This window comes from Balaenoptera borealis (assembly GCF_965194805.1).
Source record: "Balaenoptera borealis genome assembly, chromosome: 11".
In the NCBI taxonomy this organism is placed as follows: Eukaryota; Metazoa; Chordata; class Mammalia; order Artiodactyla; family Balaenopteridae; genus Balaenoptera; species Balaenoptera borealis.
In genome coordinates, this window is record NC_138868.1 from 55,964,874 (window position 1) to 55,977,151 (window position 12,278).

General features: G+C 35.0%; 1 protein-coding gene across 14 annotated transcripts in view; it reads right to left on the reverse strand.

The window, feature by feature from the left end:
* Positions 1 to 12,278, reverse strand: part of GDPD4 (glycerophosphodiester phosphodiesterase domain containing 4) — a 279,828-nt gene that overhangs the window by 168,031 nt on the left and 99,519 nt on the right. For all 14 annotated transcript variants that reach the window (XR_014231772.1, XR_014231773.1, XM_082343331.1 and 11 more), the window contains one exon: positions 2,351 to 2,505. Coding sequence is in view for 12 of the 14 variants with exons in the window: in XM_082343331.1 (XP_082199457.1) it covers positions 2,351 to 2,505 (155 nt within the window). In the remaining 2 variants the exon portion in view is untranslated. The remainder of the gene's footprint in view (positions 1 to 2,350; positions 2,506 to 12,278) is intronic.

Genomic DNA, 12,278 nt, shown 5'->3' on the forward strand with positions numbered 1-12,278 from the left:
AAATGTGCAACAGAATAAAGCTAACGAAGCCAAAATTTGGTGTTTTGAAATGGTTAATAAAATTCATAAACCCCTGGCAAGACTGACCAAGAATCAGAGGGAAAATAAAAATTTCCAGTACCAAAATGTATTGGAACTACAGGTGACAGTTGCACAACATTGTGAATGTACTAAATGTCACTGAATTGTTTACCTTAAAATGGTTAACTTTATGTGAATTTCACCTCACTAAATTTTTAATAAATTAAAAATTTTTTAAACACTTAAAAATTCCCACATCAGAAATAAAACAGAGGGCATCTCTATATTCATATAAGTTTGATCAAAGTAATGTATTTAAAGCATTCTCAGTCAAAATGGCAAGGTCACAATGTTTTGTGAGTGTGGTCTGATGGAAGTAAGCACTGATCACAGAGAATGTATTGGAAATGTGATCATAATAAGTATTCTGGTCATGAACAGTATACAAATAACAAGTTACAACTGCTTAACTTCTTAAAATTTAGTGTTTCTTGAGGGGAATGACTTGGAATAAAATCTGCTCATGAACGGTCATGATCAACCTTGTATTATAGGCATACGGAAAAAACCCTTATTCTTCTAATTAGAATATATAGTTTCCTTAAGAAAAAGGATGATGCCTCGCTTATGTTGACTTTTCACATAAACTAGCATGGCGCACTGTACATATTACTACTCAGTGAATATCTGCTGAGCTAAATTTAACTGCTTGATTTTCTAATAGGACTCAGGATATGATCTCTCTTAAGTCTGATGCCAGCTGAAACTATGCCCATATAACTACAGCCAAGGAATAACTAAAGGCTTATTAGTGAAAGAATTTGGACTCTGGAGTCTGTCAGGCCTATATTTAAATCTCAGTGTGGTTCCTTACTGACCAACTGTATTGATGTTGGTGAATTACCTAACCTCCCTGAACTTTTCCTCTTTAGAGGCAAGATTCCTCATTCGCAGAATGGTGGTGATGATAATTTCCAGGGCACAGCATGTAAGGATGGTGATGATAAAAGCAACATTCATACGACAACATATGAACAACATTATGTTCATACATTTGCCCAGCATTTTGCCCTGTGCATATATGAATTATGTCACTTAATCCTTTAACCATTCTATCAAGTTACTGTTATCCTTAATTTTCAAATGAGAAAACTGATTATTAGAAACTTGTCCAAAGTCACACGTGTAGCTGATGGGTAAGCCAGAATTTCAAAAAGAGCCTGTGGTCTACCAACAGAACTTGACACATAATAAAGGCTCAATAGTGGAAGCTATTATAATTATTTCCAACTACTAGATTAATCTAAATTATGATTAGGAGAGAAGGAAATCATCTTGGAGCCATTTTCTTTTTGATAAAAAAGTAAAAGGAAATAGAAATACACTCAAAACAGAGGAGTAGTTGGGCAAAGAGAAATCTTCTGAATGGGAAAAAGAGGTAAAACATGTATAATTATCTAATTCTAAAAGAAAAAATACATATTTTATGATCATCTCCCCCCATGGCCAGAGAGGCCAGAAAAGTCGGAACATGAACAGAGGTGTATCCAACAGCCTAGCTCATGGCTTGAGACACAGAAAGATATTTAGGGGAATTTTTACTAGCTCAAGGAGATTTTGGAGATATGTATGTATATCTGAACAAAAAATATATATATAAGTTCAGACTGTCTCTGAAGCATTTACAATTATCAGAAAAAAAATTATTTTTAATCTAAGAGAAAGGGAATATGGATTAAATTAAACAGTGATTAATAATAGTTAAGTTTGAAAAAGTTACCATTTTATTCCCAGGTGCTTTTAATTCTGAAAATCTGTCTCTGATTATATATTTATAAATGTGGTGGTTAAGAATTTCAGTTTCTTCTCATACTTGGCTGTTTTAAGGGTTTTTCTAATAATGATTTAATTATGTTCTGAATTTTATCTATAAGAAATCTGGCTATCTGGATTACAAAGTTATTTACAAGGTACTGCAATGCATCTAGTAATGGCAGAAGGAAATCAACAACTTTCTGAGTTCTGACTTTTCAATGATCAATTTATATAAAAACAAAAACACCAAGCACACAAAAAGGTGTGTTGAATGATGAGAGATTGAAGCATGAAGGAGGAGCTGAAGAGTATGTTCCAGGAAGAGTCTACCCTTGATAAATGTTTGTTGGCAGAGATGGAGGGAAGGTTAAGAAGATGAAAACAGGGGATTCCAAAAAGATAGCCACACACAGAAATCCTGAGGTGGGAGGGGGAACCTAAGTAGCTTGGTTGGGATGCAGATTTCGTGCAAGTAAGGCAATATATGCCAAAAGAGATGTGGTCAAACACTTACCTCAATCCACTGTAGAACAATCTCTTGTAGTCAACATTTATTCTACTGATATTTTCTTTTGTGAGGCGTTCAATGGAGAATAACTGGCCCACTTGCTGAAAACCAGGAGCTCTTTTCCTGACATACTCCCTATCAAAACCAGGCACCCAAAAAATCTGTAAGGAAAAACAGGAAGTCTTTCAGTGGATAATCCAGCCGTTTGGGTACAAACAGCCCCAAGTAGAATGGGTGGAGCCCCATTCCAGCATGGGTAACAGTCCATAGGGAGCAGAGAGATTCTAGCCCTTGGTGATAGAGTCAACCTGGCCTAATATTGTCTAATGAATTCTTATAATGGGGCTTTCACCCAGGTTGTTCTGGAGCTGAGTTTTCCCAGTTAACATCATGGGACCAAGGGTCCACTGTGTCCTCACACTAGCCAGAGTGGATGAGAAGCTGGTACGTGTGGATGAAAGGTGGGAATCATAAACATCTCCTCTGGCTAATGATGCTAAAAATCATCTTTGCAAGGAGTCATTTCCTGCCAACAGGGAATGCTATTATGACTCATCTGTGGAAATAGTTCTATTTGCAAAAAGACACATATTTGTTTCACTCATAGCTTTCTTCTATATTCTGAGAATTTAAGACATTTGGAATGACTGACTGCCCAAATGCAGAGTTGCTTCTGAAAAACATGATGGAAAAGTCTCTGCTCAAAAAGTCTCTTTATATGTCATTAATGAAAGCCAAGTCCTCAAAGCCTTAGTGTTCCATACCGAGGCTCTTTCTTGTTTTTTCATAAGGACCAATGGCAATAGAACTTGAGTGGCTTGGCCAATTAAATAAGTTATTCCCCCCAGTGGGGAGCAGCAACTAAGAGAAGAAAGAAGGGGTAGATTCTTTCTCCCCGTTACCTCGAGGCTCTTTCTAATAGCTGTATGCTGGTGATGGTGCAGGTCACATCATATAGCCATTACACACATTCCCTTTTAACAGAGTGGTGACATTTCATTTGGTTTGTAATAGCAAATAGCTTCAATGTTTTTCCCCACTGATGTAAATTTAATTGGGTCATTCTTAGATTGCCACATATAGCTGTATAAAGTAGTCATCTCCATTTTTACAGGGAGCAAAATTATTTTAGGATTCCAGGGAAGATCTACAAGGTAGGTCAGATTCAGCTGCTATGCTCCTGGGACACGCTACCCACCTCCCAACCTCTACCATAAATACTAAGATAGACATACCAGATGTTGCTCAATCTTAGAGTCAAGGATCACGCTTACTACATGGCGGACATACGAGCTTCTGTGAAAATGTCTTGGTGCAGGGGCATTAAGATCAAATATCACAGATTTTTTTTCCTTCTGTGCAAGTTCCAATAATTCAGTTAGTTTTGGAATCTTCTGATTTCCTGCTTTTTCTCTATCAGCCTCTGATAGGGGCTTCATATTGTAAAATGGTTTGAACTAAAAATAAATATATCATAGAAAACATTGGCTCCTATCAAAAGCATTTTCCAATTCTCCTGCTTTTAGCCGCACACCCAGCCCTACCTCCATGTTGGTCCATTATCATTCAACCCACCAGGCCCTCCAAAATACTGGTCCTGAGAAAAGATTTGCCAAGAAGAGAAATTAAATGTAATCTCCATAGGTAATCATGGTATTTGGAATGATTTATTCTATATTGTAGAACCTGTTGTATTTGTACTGAAGGTCCTTCATGTTCTTGTCTTAGACTTCCTTTTCAACCTTTTTCTTTCTATAACTCAAAAGTATTACAATCCCCTTTCAGTTGCACTGGCTTCCACATTTTCTCTCACTGTTCTAGTTTTGTGTAATGGAAAGAAAATAGGCTTTGACTTCAGACTGAATTGAATTCAATCCCAGCTCTATCACTCACTTGCCTTCCTTACCATATCCACCTGTTAAAATCCTATCCTCAAACTGCAAAGCCCAGTTCAAATGCTACCTCCTTAATGAACCCTCCCTTAAATATTCCTAAACTAAAGAGACTTCAATGGTGCTAAACCCCAATGACCCATTTTTAGGTCTTTGTAATTGTATGTCCCATTCTGCCTTCTACAGTCATTTGTACATATCCTAGACCAGATTCAAATCCTAGCTTCATATACTTCTTGCTGTGTAACATTGATAAAATCATTTAAAATTTCAAAGTCTTCATTACCCTAATATAAAATGGGGAAGGGGAGAAGTAATCTATGTATTCACAGGATTATTTTGAAGATCAAGTATGATAAAATATTTATCAGGTCTAGGAGCGTGTCTGGTACACAGAGAAGTGCACAGTTCACAATAGTTCCCTCACTCTTTACTGCTTCTACTGGAGTGCAACTCCCTAATGGCAGGAACTGTTATAATTTCTTTGCAGTACACAGCATTTCATCTTATACCTCAGTCCATATACATATTAGCTATACTAAATTTAATAGATGGCTACTTTTATTGTCATTTGCCAATTTTAGATCATTTGTAGGTAAAGTCAGTGACAACAGGCTATCTCTCAGGAGAAGGAAGCAGCAGCTACCTCACATTTTACCAAGAATCAAATAATCTCTCTTTTTCTCTATACAACTTTATCTTCATTCTCCTTCTCGCCCTTTCTATTTCTTCTCCATCCTTTGACTTCCTAAGCAACCTGCCCTTTCTCACCTTTTTCTCAAGAAAGAATAAATCACATTGCACAATATTCCCATGCTATACCTGAAGGCAGATAGTAAGTCTGGAATTAAACCATGGTCTACATCTGAGTAGAGGTTTATAAGTAAAGGTTTTCTTAATCCTCAGGAAAACAGAAATCTGCTTTGGAATACAAGCTTTTGTTAGATTCTACCAGATCTAGACCAACTGATTCACTAAATCACTAGACCTTCATGAGGGGAAAATTGTTAAAAGAACAGGATGGGAAAGACCAAGAAAGGATTTAAATAACTCAGCTGTGCATAATTTTTAAAATGTCCCTGAATGGGCAAAAGGAATAAGAAATGCACTATACAAGGACATTTATTTATGAAACCTTTACTTTAATGATAAAGTGGATGAAAAATTCAAAATAGTAAAACTATAAAGATTAATCAACAGGAGAGTTTAAAACTAGATTCCAGTAATCTCTAAACAGCATTACAGGGTAGATCTAATATCTGAAGTAAGTTGAGCCTCTTTTTTATATATAAAATGGGGGGACTTATTCAGAAAAATAAACCAGAAAGGGACAATGCCAGTTTAGACTATCTCCAATATAAGGTTGAACATTTTCAAAACAGTACTAAAAAGTCCTTGGTTCTCTATGCCTACGCTTAGAAAAATTGCAACTAGAAGAGCCAGTGGGTGATCCAATGTATCATATTGGTTTAGAAGTAGGAAAATTATCCAAAATCTGCCCAATGATGCCACTTTGAGGGAAACAATACCACTCAACAGACAATTATGATGAGAACTATCTGTAAATATCAATGAACAACAATACAGTTTTCTTGTTGATACAGGTACAACTACCTTTACTATTAATGTCACTACCATAGAAAATCAGATTTCTCAGAGTACTAAAACCAAGAAGTGGGAATTTTTAACAATCTTAAGTCCTTTTCCATGTCTTTATCTATAACTGTCAGAAGAACACTCCTTTCTTCTCTATGGCACATTCTTATAAGTTTTGTTAGGAACCTACTTTGCAAGAACCACCAGAAGAAATGTAGCACAGACAAATTACTATCAGGAGTCACAGAAAATTCTACTGTACATTATCAAATTATAACTATGGACATGAGTATGTTGATTCAAAAAAATAACCAAATAATTGTTCACGGTACCAGAACCCAAGGGGAAAAGAGGCAGAATAATTGGAGTTAAACCCACAAGAGTTCAGATTGACTCTGTTGACACTGTTGCCTAAGATCCTATTAATGCTGAAGTTAGAAAAGATCTAAGCCAACTATAACAGGCAATATAACAAGGCTTAATTATCCCTTGCATTAGTCCAAGCAATATGTCTATTTTACATGTTTTTTAAAAACCCCAAAACTGAGATGGTGGTCTGCCACCAATATTTGTGAGCTATTAACCAAAGAGTTATACCTCATTTTCTAGCACTGCCTAACCTGAATGTACTCTCTTTGGTCCTATCTTTACTTTCTTTCATGTCCTAGTTTATAAAGATAGCTAATATTTATTGCTTTCACCAGAGCAAAATCAACACTTCACCTGGAAAGTTATGTTTCAGGCATTTATGGAAGTCCCATCCTACTTTTCTCAAATCTTAAACCAAGATCTTAAGGATATGCAGTAACCCATACCCATCTTGAAATTCTAAGACTGACTCTATAATTCTATTCACATAGACTCTAAGGAGAAATTTTAACTCTACAAAATAACAGTTCATTATCCAGGAATCAGCAAACTTACCCTGTGAAGGGCCATACACTAAACATTTTTGACTTTGTTAGACATATAGTCTATGTCACAATTATTCAACTCTGCTATTATATTGCAAAAACAGCCATAGACAATACATAAGTGAATAAGCATGGCTATGTTCCAATAAAACTTTATTTATGGATACTGAAATTTGACTTCTATATAATTTTTATGTGTCATGAAACATTATTCTTTTGATTTTTCTTCAACCATTTAAAAATGCAAAAACCATTCTGAGCTCACAAGCTATATAAAAATAGTCAGTGGGCTGGATTTGAACAGCAGGCCATAGTTTGCAAACCCCTGACCTAGGCCATGACCTATTGGCTAAGGAGAGACATAATCTAGTGAGAGATTACAAATTATACAAAATTATCCAAGGCCAAACACTAAAGAAAATTAAGATGATTTCTGGGATTAACTGGATGTTGTAGAGTATAGGTAGCAAGCTTTTTTGAAATAGCTCTCTGTATGATTTGACTTACATCTTGGAACCATTCTCACAAAACACAGAAAACAGAAAGACCTTCAGTGATCTCAAAATATTTCTTCAACCATCATCTTTGCTGATCTTCCAGATCATCATAAACCTTTCTTTTTGAAAGTAAAAGGTAAGGCCATAGTCTATGGGTATTAATTTAACAACATGACATACATCAAAGACTCTGCCTATTAATGCCTATTCGCTGATCCAAGGCTTTTTATCTTTGCCTCAGAAAAACATGCAGTCTTAGCTAAATTAGTCTAATAATCTTCAGATCTCATACTAGGTACATCTTTCTATTTTATGGTACCACATTCAATGTAATGCCTCTTGTTAACTTAAAATATCCAGTATTTTTATGTTAGTTGATTAATTACAAAATACCTACTTTCTCTTTCTCATATTACCAGTCACTAATGTAACACGCTTAATAGCAACTGTATTATCCTTATCAACAAAGGAGAATCTCATCATTTCTATAATTTGAGAACTGTCCGTACCTGGAACAGATCTTTTGGATACTCCTATATCAAATATTGATTTAATGTTATTTATTGATAGGTTAAACTTAAAAATGAAAAAAAGTAATAAATAATAGGCTGATTATGCAATAATTTTTCTAGATTCCCTTATAGAATCTCAGATCCATTACCGGATATCAAATTGGCTCAACTGGCCAAAATTATGGCTCTCTCTATGGCATGTGGGATTACTAAAAATAAAAGGGTAAATATATACATTGCTTGTTTGCTTTTCAAGTGGTTCACAACTCTGGAATGTTATGGGGGAAAAAAAAGAGATTTTTAACCTCTTCAGTTATCTGTATTAAAAATGAATAATAAATACATGTATTACTAGATGTTTTGGAACTCCCCAAACAAATTGCTGTCCTAAAGGTAGAGCTCCACAGTAAAACAGACATTGAAGGAAATGCTTTGGCAGATCATCAACAGATGATCTAAACAGAATGCTCTGATTAATATCCTTAGACAAGGGCCTCTTACAGAGAAGAAAGACCAACCTATGGAATTCAAGAATTCCATCATTAATGCAAACTTGGTAATTGAAGAGAAATTTATTCTCTCACAGTTTGGAGGCCAAAAGTCTAAAACCAAGGTGTTAGCAGGCCCATGCTCACTCTGGCGGCTCTGGCGGAGAATCTGTCTGTACTAGCTTCAGGTGACTGCTGACATGCCTTGGCCTTCTTTGGCTAATAGCCACATCACTCCAGTTCCTACCTCCGTGATCACATCACTTCCCTTCTCTGTGTGGTCTCCTCTATATGTATGTCTGTTCTCCCCTTGTCTCTCCATTACAACAATACATGATTATATTTAAGGCCCACCCAGATAATCCAGGATAAGCTCCTTCTTTCCAGATCCTTAACTTAATCACATCTTTTGCCTTTATGATAATGGTCACAGGTTCTAGGGATTAGCATGTGGCTATATCTTTTCTGGGGTCACCAATCAACCTACTACACCAATTTTATCAATAATGATTATTTGTGTAAGTAATACCTAAATGAAGGGAAATATACTTAAGCTAGTAGAAGATTTTAAAAAATGCTTGGGATGTAATAGTGAATGTTTGTCATGACAATTCTCAGAGAAAATATACATAAAACTTCACTAAAGTTGGTTGTGTATCTTGTGTAATTTCTGTCTTCTTTTAATATGTGGGAATCAAGCTTTTTGATGTTAACCCAGGACAAGGTTAAATGTTCTGTGGGGCTGTTAGACCTCTCCAATTGTAGGACTCCCCAAACCCTTAGAAAACAATATCTGCTTATAAAGAGTCTGAAAAAATAGCATATTTCCTAGGAAACAGCCTTCTAAGGATATTGATTCCATCACCAGGAACTGAATAATTTGAGGTAATTATCAAAAATTTGTCTTTCACTTTGGCTGATACAATAAATACATAATTTATTATAGTATTATAAATAACATAGCCCAAGCCCTTGGCATACAACATCACAGTTTAAATTCTTTAGCCTGAGTAAATATATAAAATAAAAAAGCACTAAATTTACTTTTAACCAACTAGCACCATTGTTAACACTTTGTGTTGTAGCTCCATTGGGTGGCTGATGTTTATTAAATGCAATTACAAGGACTTGCATTGGACTTGGTTTTGTGGCAGTGGATGGTACTTGAAATGCAGTGTTTCAGGAAAATTAATTTATCAATGCCATTAACTGTACATTTTCAACAACACTGAGAGAGAAGAAATGAGTATGACACACAGATTTGCTTACTAAGCCCTGGATACAAGATAACCATTCATTCAGCAAGCTTATGCTGTGTGTTCATAAAACACCAATCCTGCTCTCAAGATATTCACAGTATAGTAAGGGAGATAAGACAGACAGACAGACAAATAAAACATGATATAAGTTCCATGACAGTGGTCATTGAAAAGTGACCTTCTTAGAGTTGGACTACCGTAACAATAAGATACAATTTGCGGAAAACTTCAAATGCATTATTTAATTCAACCTCAGAACACTACATTAAAAATGAAAAAACTGAAGCTTGAAAGGATACATGACATGCCCAATTGTTCAACTAATAGGTAAATGATAAGTGACACCCAACTGTTCAACAATTGATGAACAATTCCAGGCAAAAATCTAACCCTGATGCTGGGATTCTTTCCTCAGCTGTATTATTTCCCACTATAAATATCATGCTAGAATAAAGGTATTCAAAGTACTGGTTGGTCATGAGGTGGGGAGTTTGTACCAGAATATATTTTAACCAACTACTTTCTTCACCAAGAAATCTTGCTATGGAAAGAAAAAAGTCCACTGAACTAAACAGTGTGTTTAGTGACACAGCTGATTTAAATTATCTGGTTTTTCTAGAATAATAATAATTAAAGACAAATAGGTGGGTACAATAAGTTACAGAAGATTTGAGAGAAAGTGAACTATAGTTGCCTTAGTTTATGATAACTGAAAATAATGAATGTGGTAAGAATCAATTAAATGCATTAAAATTTTGACAAAGCTGGTTCAGAAACAAACTCATTTAAGATTTTTTCAAGTCTTGTGAATCATTTACCAACAAATGTTATATTATTGCAAGATTGTAATTCAGTTTTCTCTTTGTTAAAATGACAAAACTGATCTTTGAATATTCAGTCTTTTCCTTAAAATATGGACTAAATCTTTATTTACATTGTGGGTCATCTGCCCAAAATATCTGTCCTATTTTTCCCCCAAATAACTGTGTACTTTGTGGTAACCTTGGCATGCCTGGTATTATTTTTAAATAAAAACAGAAGTTCCTCACTTCTGAAGGAACTCAAGTTTCCTTAAAATTATGTTATCTTCTGCTATTTTTATTTTAAAACATTGTATTATCAATCTGCTTAATAGGTAGTAAAACTACAAACATTCATTGTTCTCAAGTACTTAATATTCTTAAATGACCAACCCACTACAATAACATTTTTTATATCACCTTTCCAGTATAGGACTCTAAATTCAGAAAAACAGAACTCCTTGAACAACGCAGGAGTTAGAGGTGCTGATCCCCACGCAGTCAAAAATCTGACTATAACTTTACAGTCGGTCCTCTTTATCCACAGTTCTGCATCTGCGGATTCAACCAACCACAGATGGTGCAGTACTTAGTATGCATTTTTTAAAATCTGCATGTAAGTGGACCCATGCAGTTCAAGCCCATGTTGTTCAAGGGTCAACTGTAAAATTATTGAATACTTTTGTAACCAAATTATGTGCTGTTTCTTAGACAGCAAAATATCAAAGGTTGACTTCTTCATGCTATACGCCATATCCTACTTACAAGCAAGAAGGATGCCAGAAACAATTAGATATGTTTGGTATGCTCTGAATTACTTTTAATCTTGGCAATATTCCTTGTTTAGAAATCTATGGTAAGTGTATGTTTATCATTATAAGCAACAGCCAAATGGTTTTCCAGAGTGGTTGTATCATTTTGCATTCCCACCAGCAATGCATGGGAGTCCAATGGATCCATATTCTCACCAGTTATTGCTATTCCCATGACTTTCTCTTTTTGAAGTCATTCTATAGGTTTTGCCATAGTATCTCATTGTGGCTTAAATTTGCATTTCCTTAATGATTAATTAAGTTGAGCATCTTTTCATGTGCTTATTTCCCATCCATGTACTTCTTTGGTGAAGTAGCTATTCAAATATTTGGCCATTTTTTAAATGGCCTCATTTCTGATTTTGGGGTGTTTTTTTTTTATTCTAGATAAAAGTCCTTTATCAGATATGTGATTTGCAAATATTTTCTCCCAGTCTATGACTTGTCTTTTCACTCTCTTAACAATGTATTTCACAGAGCAAGTTTTTCATTTTGATAAGGATCAACTTATCAATTTTTTTCTTTTAAGGATCATGCTTTTGTTGTTCTAAGAACTCTTTACTAATCCAGGGTCACCGCAATTTCCTTCTACACTTTCTACCAGAAGTTTATGCTGAATAATAAAAACAGAAGATTTTATTTTTAAGTGTCATTTATTCCTTCTCTGATGCTCTTTCTTTCATGTCGATCCAAGTTTCTGACCTATGTTATTTTCCTTCTCTCTGAAGAACTTCTTCTGATGTTTCTTGCAAGGCAATTCTCTTGGTGACAAATTATCTCAGTTTTTGTTTGAACAAGTCTTTATTTCTCCTTTAATTTTGAAGAATAATTTTGCTGGATATATAATTTTAGGTCAGTGGGTTTTTTTCTTTCAACATTATAAATTGTATACTCTTTTTGTTTGCATGGTTTCTGATGAGAAGTCTGATGTAATTCTTATCTTTGCTCCTCTGTAGGTAAGGACTTTTACCCCTCTCTTTGGATTCTTTTGTCTTTGGTTTTCTGCAGTTTAAATATAGTATGGCTAGGTATAGATCTTTTGGGTATTTATCCTGCTTGGTGTTCTCTGAGCTTCCTGGATATGTGGTTTGGTTTCTGTCATTAATTTTGGAAAATTTTCTGCCATTAGTACTTCAAATATTTCTTCCGTTCCTTTCACTTTTT